This window comes from Pipistrellus hanaki (assembly GCF_964339955.1).
Source record: "Pipistrellus hanaki genome assembly, chromosome: 7".
NCBI classification, from domain to species: Eukaryota; Metazoa; Chordata; class Mammalia; order Chiroptera; family Vespertilionidae; genus Pipistrellus; species Pipistrellus hanaki.
In genome coordinates this window covers 56,394,925-56,407,026 of record NC_140509.1, presented here as the reverse complement: position 1 = coordinate 56,407,026, position 12,102 = coordinate 56,394,925, and the positions used below count along the sequence as shown (strand labels likewise).

At 51.7% G+C, this 12,102-nt stretch overlaps 1 protein-coding gene across 11 annotated transcripts in view; it reads left to right on the top strand.

Moving 5' to 3' along the window:
- The window catches only part of FYN (FYN proto-oncogene, Src family tyrosine kinase), a 206,617-nt gene extending 195,235 nt beyond the window's left edge, over positions 1 to 11,382 (top strand). For all 11 annotated transcript variants that reach the window (XM_084889889.1, XM_084889885.1, XM_084889888.1 and 8 more), the window contains one exon: positions 9,765 to 11,382. In XM_084889889.1, coding sequence (XP_084746015.1) covers positions 9,765 to 9,973 — 209 coding nt within the window. In that variant the 3' untranslated portion in view covers positions 9,974 to 11,382. The remainder of the gene's footprint in view (positions 1 to 9,764) is intronic.
- Positions 11,383 to 12,102: the final 720 nt, after the last annotated feature.

The following is a 12,102-nucleotide window of genomic DNA, read 5'->3' as shown; positions in this document are numbered from 1 at the left end:
TTTTCCGCAGAGGCTGGGATTCCTTCCTTCAGCGGAGCGCCAGGAAACGTGAACGGTGCAGGGCATTTTGCCTGGGAAAGAAGGACAAATAAGAACGCATCTTCTCAGCAAGCTGATGGAACAGCGGAGTGGGCCGCTGTGTTAGGTGCTGCAGACAAAGCAGTGAGCACAGAGCTGAATGTAGTCCCCGCACCCACGGAGCTTCTGGTCACATGGATAAAATATGTGCATCCAACCCAGGAAGGAATCTTTCCTTTTTGTTATTTATTATTAGAGGAAATCATCGCAAGGGACGGGTTACTTGCATTTACCCACTGTGGCCCCAAGTCTTCATTCTGAGAGTGGGGTCTGGGACGCCTCATGCAGGGATCTGCACACCACCTTCCTTTAACCTTTCCCCCAATCTGCACACCACCCTTCACTCCGCCTCCTGTGAGGATGGCCGAGCAGCTGGAATGAGAACTGTGCCCACTCTGTCGGGCACAGCTACAGAGGATTGCAAGGGGCTTTGACAGCTGCCCTGACTGCGAGGCAGGCAGAGAGGGGGCTGTGTCTGGGAGGCTTCACGTGGAAGAAGGCAAATAGGGCTCCCTCCTCCGTCCCGGACAAGGGTGGGCGTGTGGAGGGACGCAGAGGCCTGGGCAGAGGCGCCGGTTCAGGAGCTGCTGGAGATGAGTCTGGGAAGCGGGCTGCAAGGCGAAGAGCCGGAAGGGCTGACTGAGCCCATCCTGAGGGGCCTCCTGCAAGGCCCTGGGGGGGAGGGGGGGGGACTTATGCCGCCCCTCACCCTCAGAGAGCCACGGAAACCTGTTCCGAGGCTGGTCCTCGCCATGGTGCCTCCTGTTTGTGTTTTACAACATGGCTCTAATCAGATTTAATTGGACTCTGAACCTCACAGTAGACTTTTCTTGAGGGAGAGGCTTTTACAGAAGGATTCCAATTACAGGATTGTTTTCTTAATGGAGGAGAGCAGTTCTTAAGGAACAGACAGTTTCGTTAGCTTCATCCAGATGTCACTGAGGGAGGAAGGCCCTTCCGCTCCGCGTTGGGTTGCGTTTGTTGGCGTGGCCGAGTTAGCCTGTGCGTGCTGCCCGGCGTTCTCTGCGCACCGCGTCCTCCTGCCTGAGGGGGCACCCAGCCAGACTCAGTCCCTGGCCACCGTGATTCCATTCTGAGGTCTCCACGCAGTACCTGCTCAGCTGGCTAGTGTGTGTTTTCAAGTCATTCTTTCTTCAAGGAAGGTTGGTGGCGGTGCATTTTTCTGAGTTCTTTCATACCTGAGGATGGCCGTGGTTACCTTCACAGCGGAGGGTACTTGGCTGTAAGGTGAGGATGGAGGTCAAGGGAGGGGCTGTGACTTATAAATGGGTTTTTAACGCTTTCCGGGCATCTCTGCCCAGCATGAAAGAAGGTCCAAAGTAAGAATCTGAGAAGGAACTTAGAATGGGGTACGTGAGGTGTGACCAAATGAAGGGCAAAAGGTATGAGGAGACAGTAAAACACTGGATTGCTTGGTTAGTTAGCAAGTTTTGTAAAAGGATTAGATTCAAAGGAAGGGGAGAAGTACAAGCTCAAATTGATTGAGAGCCTTAAAGCCAAATAATAATAATAATAATAATAATAATAATAACTGAAATGTGACACTGAGAGGAACAGGGAGGAGCCACATCAGACAGGAAGGTGGCTTGCAAGGTTTATGACAAAAGCCAGCTTCGTTTTACAAATTTCCTAGTAATACCCTGTTTCCCCGAAAATAAGACAGTGTCTTATATTAATTTTTGCTCCCAAAGATGCACTAGGTCTTATTTTCAGGGGATGTCTTGTTTTTCTATGAACAAGAATACGGTATGCATTTATTGTTAAATGAAAATAAAGGAAATTTATTACCTGTATACGGTACAGTAGTACAGTAGTTGTTAACACAAACCAGACAAACTGTGAATCCTACAGTATCAAGAATTTACTCATTTATTCAATGACAGTCATGTCATCATCTTCTGGAACATCGTCATAACAATCCAATTCCTGAATTTCCTGGTGAATTTCTTGTGACTCCATTTCTTTCAGAATCAGTGGACCAAATCTCTCATGTTTAGCCTGGGGAGGGCCTTATTTTCGGGGATGCCTTATATTTCACTCAGAAGGAAACCTGTAAGTAGGTCTTATTTTCAGAGGATGTCTTATTTTCGGGGAAACACGGTAGCCTGACCTGAACACATTCTCAGCGTAGCAGTCCAGCTTGCTTTTCCACAAGCCCAGGTTCAAAACCATTCTTTGCACCAAGGTTAGAGCTGATTTTGTACTGATGGATTGTTGTCTGTGAGAAATGAAAACGCAAAAAGCAGTTTCCTGGTGTTGATGCATACAATCAGCATTATTCATTTTGCCCTGCATTTCACCTTCGGGTATTTTGCTCTTTCCCTCCACTGCCACTGCCACTGCCCCATGTCAAGCTGACGTCCCCTCATGCAGTGACCTCTTCATGGAACTTTCTGCTTCCATTCTCCCCCTCCTCCTCCACCACCACCACCGTTCTGTCGTTGTCACCAACAGTTACTGTCCAGAAAACACACCCCGTTATCCTCCTCTCTTAGTGAAAAACGTCCATGGCTTCCCTTTACCTTCCAAATAAACCGGAAGCCTTAGTTTTGCACCAGACTGCAGCCATGAACCAACGGACAAAACCTCCTGCTCTCATGAACTGTTATTCTTCTTGGAAGAGACAAACAGTAAACAAAGATAATAAATAAGCAAAATGCACTCAGTAGTGGCTAGTGGTGATAGGGAGGGAGAAAATTAAACAGGAATCAGGAAGGGGTGGCAAGGAGGGCCTCGCCGGGAAGGTGCTATCTGAGTAAAGACCGAAGGAAGCAAGGCACAAGCCAGGTGGAGATGTGGGGAGAAGCCCTCCCTCCGAGGGGCCTGGCTCAGGCCCTGAGGAGCTGCAGGTGGCCAGTGTGCCGGCAGCTGAGGGAGCAGGAAGTCGGAAGGCCTCGGTGCACATCAGATGGGGCTTCCTGCGTCCTTTTCAAGGCATTTGCTTTTATGCTTAGTGATATGGGGAGGCACTGAGGTCTGACTTGGGATTTTCTCCTGCCACACCTCCACCCTTCACACCGAGAGATCATTCTTGAATGATCCTCTTCTCAGCTTCACTGTCTGCCTCAGACTCCAAGCCCAACACAGAAACACCCCTCCTTCGTGTAGCCTTCTCCATGTGCAGATCGAATGGGCTGTCCCTCTGCTTGCTTCTCTGTTGAAGCCCCTAGGTGTGTGTACTGCCCAGCTCCTCTGAACAAGGGGGGGGGGGGGGCTGCTTTTATGTGTTCCCAGTGCCCAGCACAGTGTCTGTCCCATGGTGGACTGAACAAATGTGAGTGCGTGTGTGGATGAATGGGGGGGAGGTGGGGGGGTGAGGGTGGATGGATGGATGCTACAGGGAATAAAAAAGATCATGCCCATGAGGTTTTTGAAACAAGATTTTTTAATTCGGCCAATCTCATCTCTGTTCCATCATCCTACACATAAACACAGCATGTGTTTTCTCAGGCAGGAGATAGACTCTGTCCTCAAAGTTGTGTGGGGAGGTTGGCCCTGGAGTGAGCTCACAGGCTGAGTTCCAGCACCATTCCAGGCAGACTGGCCCTGCCCTCCAGAGCCCTGGCTCTCAGCCCAACAGCCGCCTGTGCATTTGGCAGGATCGGGCAACGTCGGGACATTCCTTCCAGCACATCACACTTACCAAGCATCTGAAGCACTTTCAAATCTTCTAGCGAGTGGCAGCTGCCTGACTGCTGAATGGTTTGAGTCACTAAATGGTGACGTAAAGAAGCAAGGGAAATCAGTGAAACTGTAGCACCTTCCTTAAAGAATCCGCAGTCCTACCCTGAGCTCCCTCAGCCTCACCGATGCTCCAGAGCCCTGAGCTGTGCTCAGCAGCCCAGCCTGGGGGCCGCACTCCCACCCCTGCTGCGCCCAGCAGGCCTACGGGAGCAGCTTTTTCTTGGGAAGGAGGAGGTTAGGACTGACCGGCCAGGAGAATGGGAAGCAGGATAGAACCTCGGATCTTAGCCAAGACTGTTGTGTCCCTTGCCTTCTCCGCCCATCACAGCCCCCAGGGCTTCTCCGTTCAGCTCTCCTGGTCCCTCGGAGAGGACATCCTGCCGATGCCCAGGAGCCATGTGGCCTCCTCCCCAATGAGGTTCCTCCGGCCTGTGTGCTGAGGCGGGGGGGGGGGGGGGGGGGGGGGGCAGAGTTCAGGCCAAGTTCAGGAAAGAAGGGCTTTCCACTCTGCCCTCTGTCTGCTGCTCCCACTCCCAGCCCCGCATTTGCCTGGCATTCCTCCTGGCCCTCATGGTCTTCCCCACTTCTCCTCTGGACAAGGAGTTCTTTGTGATGCTGTATTGTCTGCCTTACACAACCCTTGTGCACCATGGCACCTGTCCTTTCTGTACTTGTCAGTACAGGGGGTTAATAAGAATAGCTGCCCTGAGGTCATCTGGGGAGGCAGGGAAAGAGAACAAAGCTTGTCAGTATTGTGCCTTCTCAGAGTCACTCCTTTATGTGTATTCTTTGATCAGCACCTGTCTGCCCAAAATGTGTACTACTTTGGTCTAACACCAAAACCTAGCATGCGTGGCACCTGCTTGTTACCCCGTACGACAGCCAGAGCCTACAGTGATGTGATAGCAGGTGCTCGTGCTGAGCAAGCCACACGGCCTTAGTCCCGCTTCCTCCCTCCCAGCCCCACGCGGCAGGGTCAACAGGCAGAGACAGAGGGCCTTCCGCAGGGCCATGCCTCGAAGCCGGGGGGCCTCTGACGGAAGCCTGTGCACAGGAGACCACCTCCTCCGCATGGGAAGCTCGGCTTTCAGGTGTCACCTGGTGTCTGACAGCCTGACCGTCATCCCCGGTGTCGCTGTGCTCAGGTGTTTCCGTGGCTCAGAGGGCCAGGCTCCTGCAGCCCACAGTCACATCACGTGAACAGATAACACTTCAAGGTCCCAGGCTGTGGAGCCGGCCCTCCAAGACCCATAAGAGGAAGCGGCACAAAAAGGGAACGTGTAAAGCAAAACACTCTCTTTCTATGAGATATTTTTTTTCCAAACAGCCGAAGGCACAGCGAACGCTGAGGTGTTTTGCTGACACGTGGAGAAACTGAGGCCAGGGAGTCGCCTGGTGAAAGACACTGAGAGATGCCGCTGGAAGTAACCCAGTGGCTCTGCCCATGAACGTGAGGGGTTTTCTTCCCTAGAGGATCTAAAAGGAGAAGGAGGAGGCACTGCAGAGCTCAAAGGGGAGGAATGGGGAAGTTTGAAGGGGGGCGGAGACCAAAAGGGAAGAAAGGAGAGAAACACACACCCGTGGGAACACACTGCTGGCAGCCAGAGCGCAGTGCGGGCTGCAAAGTGAGAGCTGGAAACAACATGAATCCGGAGACCAAGAGGAAGCCAGGACGAGGATTTAGAAGGGATAATGGCATCATAATGGCAGGAGCGGGCACAGTCCACTTGGCTGGAGAGGCGGCTGCCGTGTTTTGGGCAGCCCAACGGGATAGGATGCCATCAGACCACGTTGGAAGGCCCAACATCCATGGTGACAAGAGGCCGCAGGGAGGATGGGGAAGAGGGACAGGGAAGCAGGCCCACTTGCCTGGCTCCAGCAGGCAGCAGGAGGCAGGTGCGGCAGTGGGGGCCCAGGCGGGCAGCGTTGGGGGCAGGGGCAGGGTGTCTGTGCTTGCTGGCAGCCAGGCCCTCGCCCCTTCTCTGATGGACGTGGAGGGGGGGAAGCTGGACACCCTTGGTGAATTTGGCACCTGCCATGGTCAGACACTAGGGGCTGGCAGAGACCACCCTCCTGCTGAGAAGTGGTCTCCGTCACAGCTCCCACTGGGAAGCTGGGGACCCCAGCTACTGATGAGTGTGTCCCAAAAGTGTGCCCATACACCGTGTTTTAAAGTTTCTGTCTGTTCTTTTTCTCTCCTGGCATTCTTCCCACTGAAAAAGGCCAAAAAAAAAAAAAAAAAAGAAGCCAGGACTGGTTTGGCTCAGTGGATAGAGCGTCGGCCTGCGGACTGAAAGGTCCCGGGTTCGATTTCAGTTAAGGGCATGTACCTTGGTTACGGGCACATCCCCAGTGGGGGGTGTGCAAGAGGCAGCTGATCGATGATTCTCTCACATCGATGTTTCTAACTCTCTATCCCTCTCTCTTCCTCTCTGTGAAAAATCAATAAAATATAAAATTAAATTTAAAAAAAGAAGAAGAAGAAAGAAAAGAAAATCACTTCCAAGCACCCTCCTCCCTCACTGTCCTCTTGTCACTTGGAAACGTACGGGAAAGGGTGCTTTTCTCCTGGGTCCCTGCGTCCCTCCGTCTCTGGCCGCCTGGCACACAAGCTCCTGCAGATTCCTTCCCAGGCCCTGCCCTTCCCTCCAGGCACACAAGCCAAGCCAACGTCTTGGGAAAAGTTGCTAAAAGAGGAGAAATGACAGTTTTCTTTGTAACAAAAATATGAAACCATCTAAAACAGAAAAAATGAAATACGCTCATCTTAGAGTAGTAGGCAGAGTAAAATCCATTTGGGGTTAAAAAAGAAATTCTTGGGATAAATACGATTTTTCGAAGTTTCAGAGCTGTATTCTCAGACTGGGCTTTCACTGTGACACGGTCCACTCAAACTGGCTATTGCTTGTAAAGCAGCAGCCATCCTGCGGCTTCCAAGGGGGCATCCCTCGGTGGTGCGGTTACTGCTGCCAAGGCCTGCCTGGAGGCGCCGGGGCCGCGGGTCAGCTGTGTGGGTGCCGCCTGGCGGGTGGGTGGAAATGAGCCGGCCCCGTTCAGATCGCCCCTGTCAGCCAAGTCCCCTGTCTTGTCCCCGCTTCCCTGGCAACGCCGTCATCAGTGGGTTTCTGTTTGGCCCCGTGCATGGGCTGGTTACGTCTGCTCTCCATGCTGGGCCAGGCCTGTGGAGAGAAGGCAGGAGAAGAGGAAGGAGAGAGGGGAAGAGAGAGAAGGAGTGTGCCCGGAGCTGGCAGTGTGGGGCCAGCAGCATCCAGCCGGGTTCCTGCTCCGTCCCCTGGCCCCGTCCCCAGGGAGCAGGCTGCCTCGGGAGGTGCTCCCCGCGGAGGGTCCGGTTGCTGTGTGTGCTGCGTCCCAGGCTTGGACCGAGCACCGGAAAAATAGGCCAGACCCAAGTGATCAGTTAAACTTTCTGTTGGTGGAGATTAAACTTAGAGTTTTTTAAAAATACATGAAATCTTTCTATCAATATTTCGGTAGTGTTATTCTTAATGAAATGAAACATTTACCGACATAAGCTCCGCGGAGCAATTGAATGACCAATTAGACTCTGGTGCCGTGCAGGGCGGTCTCAGTGCCAGAATGCGGCTCCAGAAGGCGTGGGGTGGGGAGAGGTGGAACTATCTCAGAAGGGCCTGTCAGGCCTCGGGGTTCACCTTCTGGTTGTCTTTCCTCCAGTTCCTCCCGGCTCCTGGCGAGGGTGGGGACAAGGCAACTTCTGCAGTCCCAGCCCTGTGGCTTCTGAGATGCTATGAAACCAAGGGCTGTGCTGACAGACAGGGAAACCCTTTGGAGAAGGCCAGTCCAGATAAGCCATTACGCTCTCTTCCTAACCTTTCCGGCTGCTGTCACTCCTGCCAGGACTTCCCAGCAAAAACCCTGGGGAATGGATATGCTTCCAGATGAGACTTTTTTTAAGCCCATACGGTGCGCAGACCATACATCATACAACACCCTAGGAGAGTCTAGGCAGCACTCTATTCAAAACATGCCTCCTTCTGCAGGATTACCTGTGAGTACAGACAAGCACTAAATAGCCTCCTGTCGGGCCAGGTTTTATGTCCCAGTGCGGTCAGTTCAGATCAAGTTTTGCTTCCAAGTGAGTAGTTACCAGAACTCCGGGTTTCCAGAGCTGGCCGGGTTTGTGAGCTGTGGGTAAGGAAATTCTGGCCCTGCACCGGCTGCTCCAGCTCCTCGCCCTGAGTTTTCCTAGTGAGTTTCAGCAATTGGAACTAATACACTAATGAGCCACCTAGATGACCAAACATCCAACGGAAGGGGGCATCTGTGAAGTCTGGCAGGATGTGGGGACCCAGACTCATTCACACCCCGAAATGTGAGGGAGGTTATGTTACCATAATCGAGGTGAAGGCCTACTTCAGTACAGTGGAAAGAAACTGGGGCGGCGGAGTAAGAAAGCACCCGAAAAGCGTCAGACAGGCCGGTGACTGACAGGGCTGTGGCTGGCAGCCACAGGAGCCAGGGTAAACCAGCTCCAACAGTAACAACAAAACAAAGGGAACCGGCACCGGGTCCCGAGGTCTGGGTGTCGCCTCCGCAGGGAGGCAGGGCTGTGCACGGGGCCAGCTCCCCTGGACAGGCTCCGGGCCCCGCGGAGGGGTCCGCCCCCCGGGGTTAAGGGAGCTGCTGCGTGCACACGCTCTGTCCTGACCGCTATGCCCTGAGAGACGGGGAAGAAATCTGGGTCTCTGCATGGCTTCCAATCCTGTTCTTGCTTTTGTCAACTATCAGCGTCAGTTGGGGAGGAGTCCAGATTACAGGCTCAGGGCCAAGGAGCAGCCAAAACACACAAGGGCTTGGCAGGCGATGGCAGAACGTGACACGGAACAAAAGGGAAGGAAACGGGGAGAACGGTGCCTGTTGGTGATGAACGGAACGGGGCCGGGGCATCCAGCCTCACCCCAAGTGTGGTATTTCCTGTTCTGTCAGGGAGGCCACTGTGCGGGGGCGGCTGTCCCCAGAGAGTGAGCAGTCTCTCCGCTGCCTCCTGCCAGCGCTGAGCGGCCTGGTGCTCCCCGAGGCAGCAACCCAGAGGGTCACCGAGGTCTCAGCTGACAGATGGCCTGTCCGCAGTAATCGGGAAACGCTGGCCCTGGAGACAGCCTGTCTCCCCGCCAGCCTCACAAGCCCCAGGGTCCCGGGGTCAGACAGTGCCCGGCCTGGCATAGTGGCAGATCTCGGACAATAGGGCACCGTGCTCGCCCGGGCAGGAGGAGAGCCAATTTGCGAACTTCGGAAATGGCGCTTACAGATGCTCTACCCAAGAAACGGTGTGTTTTCATTCCGTGGGCTTTTTCTTTATGTCTGCTTCATCCATATGTCTGTGTCATCTTGGTTGGAATGTAGTTCTACATACAATAAGATTCGACAATTTTTAGGATACGGTTAGTTTGACAAACCTAAGCTGTCACACCACCCTATACAGGATCTAGGGCACATGCTGCCCGGGGACCAAACACAGCTCCACCCTGTTTTTGTTTTGTACATTTTTAAAGAGTTAAATATATATACATGTATGCACCCTGCAAAGCCGGGTTTACTCTCCGGCCTTCCCTGGCTAGCTTGCTGAGCCCTGGTGGAGAGCATTTCCATCTCCCCTCCGCACACCCGGGCCCCTCTGCAGGCGCTCCGGCCCCTCCTCCTGGCCACCACTGATCTGCTTTCTATCACTGCACGTTCGCCTTTTCTAGAATTTCATAGAAATGAGGTCATACGGTATGTTACCTTTTGCGTCTGGCTTCTTTCACTTGTAACACTTTTGAGGTTCATCATCTGGGTTTTTGTGTGTACCAGTCATGCGTTCCTTTTTTATTTCTGAGCAGCGTGCTGTCCCATTAAAGGTGGGGGCCTCAGCACGGCTTCCCATGAAGGCTCAGGATAGGAAGAAGGGGAGGGGCAGGGCTGGGGGCCGCAGGTGCCCGCTCTCACCGCCCCTGTCTTTGCAGGCATGAACAACCGGGAGGTGCTGGAGCAGGTGGAGCGCGGCTACAGGATGCCCTGCCCGCAGGACTGCCCCATCTCTCTGCACGAGCTCATGATCCACTGCTGGAAAAAGGACCCCGAGGAACGGCCCACTTTCGAGTACTTACAGGGCTTCCTGGAAGACTACTTCACGGCCACGGAGCCCCAGTACCAGCCGGGAGAAAACCTGTGAGACTTGGGTCAACAGACAGGCCTGTCCCAGAGGCTCCGCCCCTCCCCATTAGCTTTCCATCCGTAGCCAGCCAGCTGCCGGGGCAGCCAGAACCGTCCAGGATCAGATTGCATGTGACTCTGAAGCTGATGAACTTCCATGGCCCTCATCGATGACACGTGTCCCCCAATCCGAACCTCCTCTGTGAAGCATACAAGACAGACCTTGTTATCTCTCAGACTTTGGAAAACGCATTGTATCGATGTCACGTAAAAGGCCAAACCTCTGTTCAGTGTAAATAGTTACTCCAGTGCCAACAATCCCAGTGCTTTCCTTTTTTAAAAATGCAAATCCTATGTGATTTTAACTGTCTTCACCTGATTCAACTAAAAAAAAAAAGCATTATTTTCCAAAAGTGGCCTCTTTGTCTAAAACAATAAAATTTTTTTTCATGTTTTAACAAAAAACAATCAGGACAGGTGTTTGTTTTTTTCTTTTTTACAAATATGAATACATATAACATATATGTCCCTGTACATACACCATGTGGGTGCTAACGTGGAGACCATGGCCAGCCTGGACCACAGCTTCAGGACGCAGAGTGAGGATCTTACTGCAGAGTCAGTAGAAAAGCACTGATGTTATTCTGAAAAACCAGGGGCCTCATTTTTGCCTTTTTCAGAGCATGATTTTTTTTTTTTAATTTGGATTGCACTCTTTTGATTCATGACTATACCTATAGATGGCTGTTAGGTTGACTCTTTTCAGCAGCCCCGGGGTGAACTCACAAGGCCTGTCTCCAGTATTTGCTTCGACGTACTGCGATCTGTTCTTGAAGCTTCAAAGTGGGCATATTTAAGCCAGCCAACGGCCAAACTACCAAGGGAACTGGAAGACGGATACCACGCAAACTCCTTGTATAAAAATATGAATGCTGAAATGTTTCAAACTTTTTTTTTTTATTTAATAAATCTTGTAACCACATTTAAATGGTCTAAAAACCCATAGCATTGTAGTCATGGCAACCTGCTAAACGTTCTCATGCAACTAAAAGTCCCAGGAAGGTGAGGGTGGGGGCTGTGCACTTCCCGTTGTGAACTGAGTGTTTCCATGTCCTGTACTGCTCATGAAATGATTTTCTGTGTGTCCGACAGCTCTCCGGGGGAATAACTATGCACTACTTGACATTTCATGGGGATGCACACAAAAAAAGTATTACGTTTTTAGTTGCTGTTTGTACCAACCTTGAATTACATGTTTAACAACAACAAATCAAAAAAAAAAAAAGCCTATTTCTATTGAGTTTTTAATACTGAGTAGCAACTCTGAAGTCTTAATTCCTTTTTTGTTATGATTTATTTGTGAGTTTACATTTTTAAATTGTTTAACTTTCTTAATTTAGTAATTAAAAAGAGAGCATTTTACATTTGGATTTTTTTATTTTTTGGTTCATTTGTTGAAACACGGAAGGGACTCTGGTGGTGACATATCTGTTCCTCGCCAGGTGGTGAGGAGCCACCTGGGGAATGTAGCCATTGTGCAGCGATTTCCAAACGACAGGAGCATTCGAGGCACCTGGAGCGGTTTTTTTTTTTTTTCTTTTCTTCCCCAGAAAAGCGAGGCTATTGTCTAGCTAATTCAAAGGAATGTTAAAGCATGACTAGGCATACCTTAACATTTTAATTTATCCGACATTTTCTCTAACTGGAGTTTCCCGTGTCCCACCTGTAGGGGAAAGAGACAATTACAAGGAGAATCTTCCTTGTCGTGGAGCCGGTCTGTGTGTTTCCCAGTGTCCCTCCGCTTTTGGAATGAAGTTGCTAAGCAGGGGCATAGGCTGGTGTGCCTGCAGGGGCAGTGGGCACTCAGGCCAGCTGTCCAGGCCTGGCTTTGCCCACGGTCGGCTGTGTGACCTTGGACAGCATCCTGGCCTCTCTCACTTCCGGGTCCTGTCCATGGAAATGAGGGGCTGGCTGAGACTTGCCGCAGTTTGCTGCAAGGTCTGAGACCCTGTGCTTTCAGATAGATCCCTGGCGTGATGTGGAATCACACAAGAAGGACCGTTTTTCTTGCTAGAATAACCTTTGTGTTTAGAAAGGGTTTCCAACCTTTTTTTTCCTAAGTGACACAATGGGATTTCCTGGAAAATC